The 901-nt window shown below is 59.3% G+C and overlaps 1 protein-coding gene across 1 annotated transcript in view; it reads right to left on the reverse strand.

The window, feature by feature from the left end:
• Positions 1-901, reverse strand: part of VOLCADRAFT_100292 (uncharacterized protein) — a gene marked incomplete at both ends in the record, with an annotated part of 18,539 nt that overhangs the window by 2,867 nt on the left and 14,771 nt on the right. Inside the window, 2 exons of the mRNA XM_002958918.1 lie at positions 72-274; positions 516-552. Coding sequence (XP_002958964.1) covers positions 72-274; positions 516-552 — 240 coding nt within the window. The remainder of the gene's footprint in view (positions 1-71; positions 275-515; positions 553-901) is intronic.

Raw genomic sequence — 901 nt, forward strand, 5'->3', positions numbered from 1 at the left:
TACTAGTACGGTCACGATAACGTGGGCGAAGGAGGACCGAGACGGGGCGGAGGTTGGAACCGGGAACATACCTGTCGAGTGCATGGTGAATGGCAGAAGCCGTGGTGCCTGCACGGTCGCTCGGTCGGCAGCAGCCAGCACCGCCGCGTAGGCGACAGGACGGTGTACTGGCACGATATCCGTCGTGGCGACGTGTTGCTGCGGTGCTCGTACGTCGCGTCGGTGTGTTAATAGGGCCCTCGTTGCCGACCAAGCAGAGCCCATACCGCATGACCTGCCATGGGTGGACAGCGGTGAGAGCATGGTAGAAAGGAACGGGATATATACAATATATGAACGGCTGCAAACGTGTGTGCAGACACACGGCAGCGGCAATCCGGAAGGGATGACAGACAGTCAGACGGTCAGACGGAATAGCGCAGGTGCAATCATATAACACGGAGTGACATGGGGGCGGATACTAGTACGGTCACGACGAGGACCGAAAGGGGGCGGAAGTCGGGCCGGGAGCATACCTGTCGAGTGCACGGCGAATGGCAGAAGCCACGGTGCCTGCATGGTCGTGCGATCGGCAGCAGCCAGCACCGCCGTATAGGCGGCAGGACGGTGTACTGGCACGACATCCGTTGTGGTGACGCGTAGCCGTGGCGGCCGAAATGTGGATCCAGTGGCGCTCGTACGTCGGGTCCGTGTGTTATTAGGGTCCTCGTTGTCGACCAAGCAGAGTATACATCGCAGGACCTGCGATGGGTGGACAGCGGCGACAACATGTTCGAAAGGAACGGGATATATGCAACACATAAACGGCCGGAGACGGCAAAGGCAGCGGTACGGGAATAGGTATACATGGCACCATAGCAGCGTACGTGGAGCATCACAACTGCCAACACCGGATACACGA

Source organism: Volvox carteri, assembly GCF_000143455.1.
Source record: "Volvox carteri f. nagariensis unplaced genomic scaffold VOLCAscaffold_112, whole genome shotgun sequence".
In the NCBI taxonomy this organism is placed as follows: domain Eukaryota; kingdom Viridiplantae; phylum Chlorophyta; class Chlorophyceae; order Chlamydomonadales; family Volvocaceae; genus Volvox; species Volvox carteri.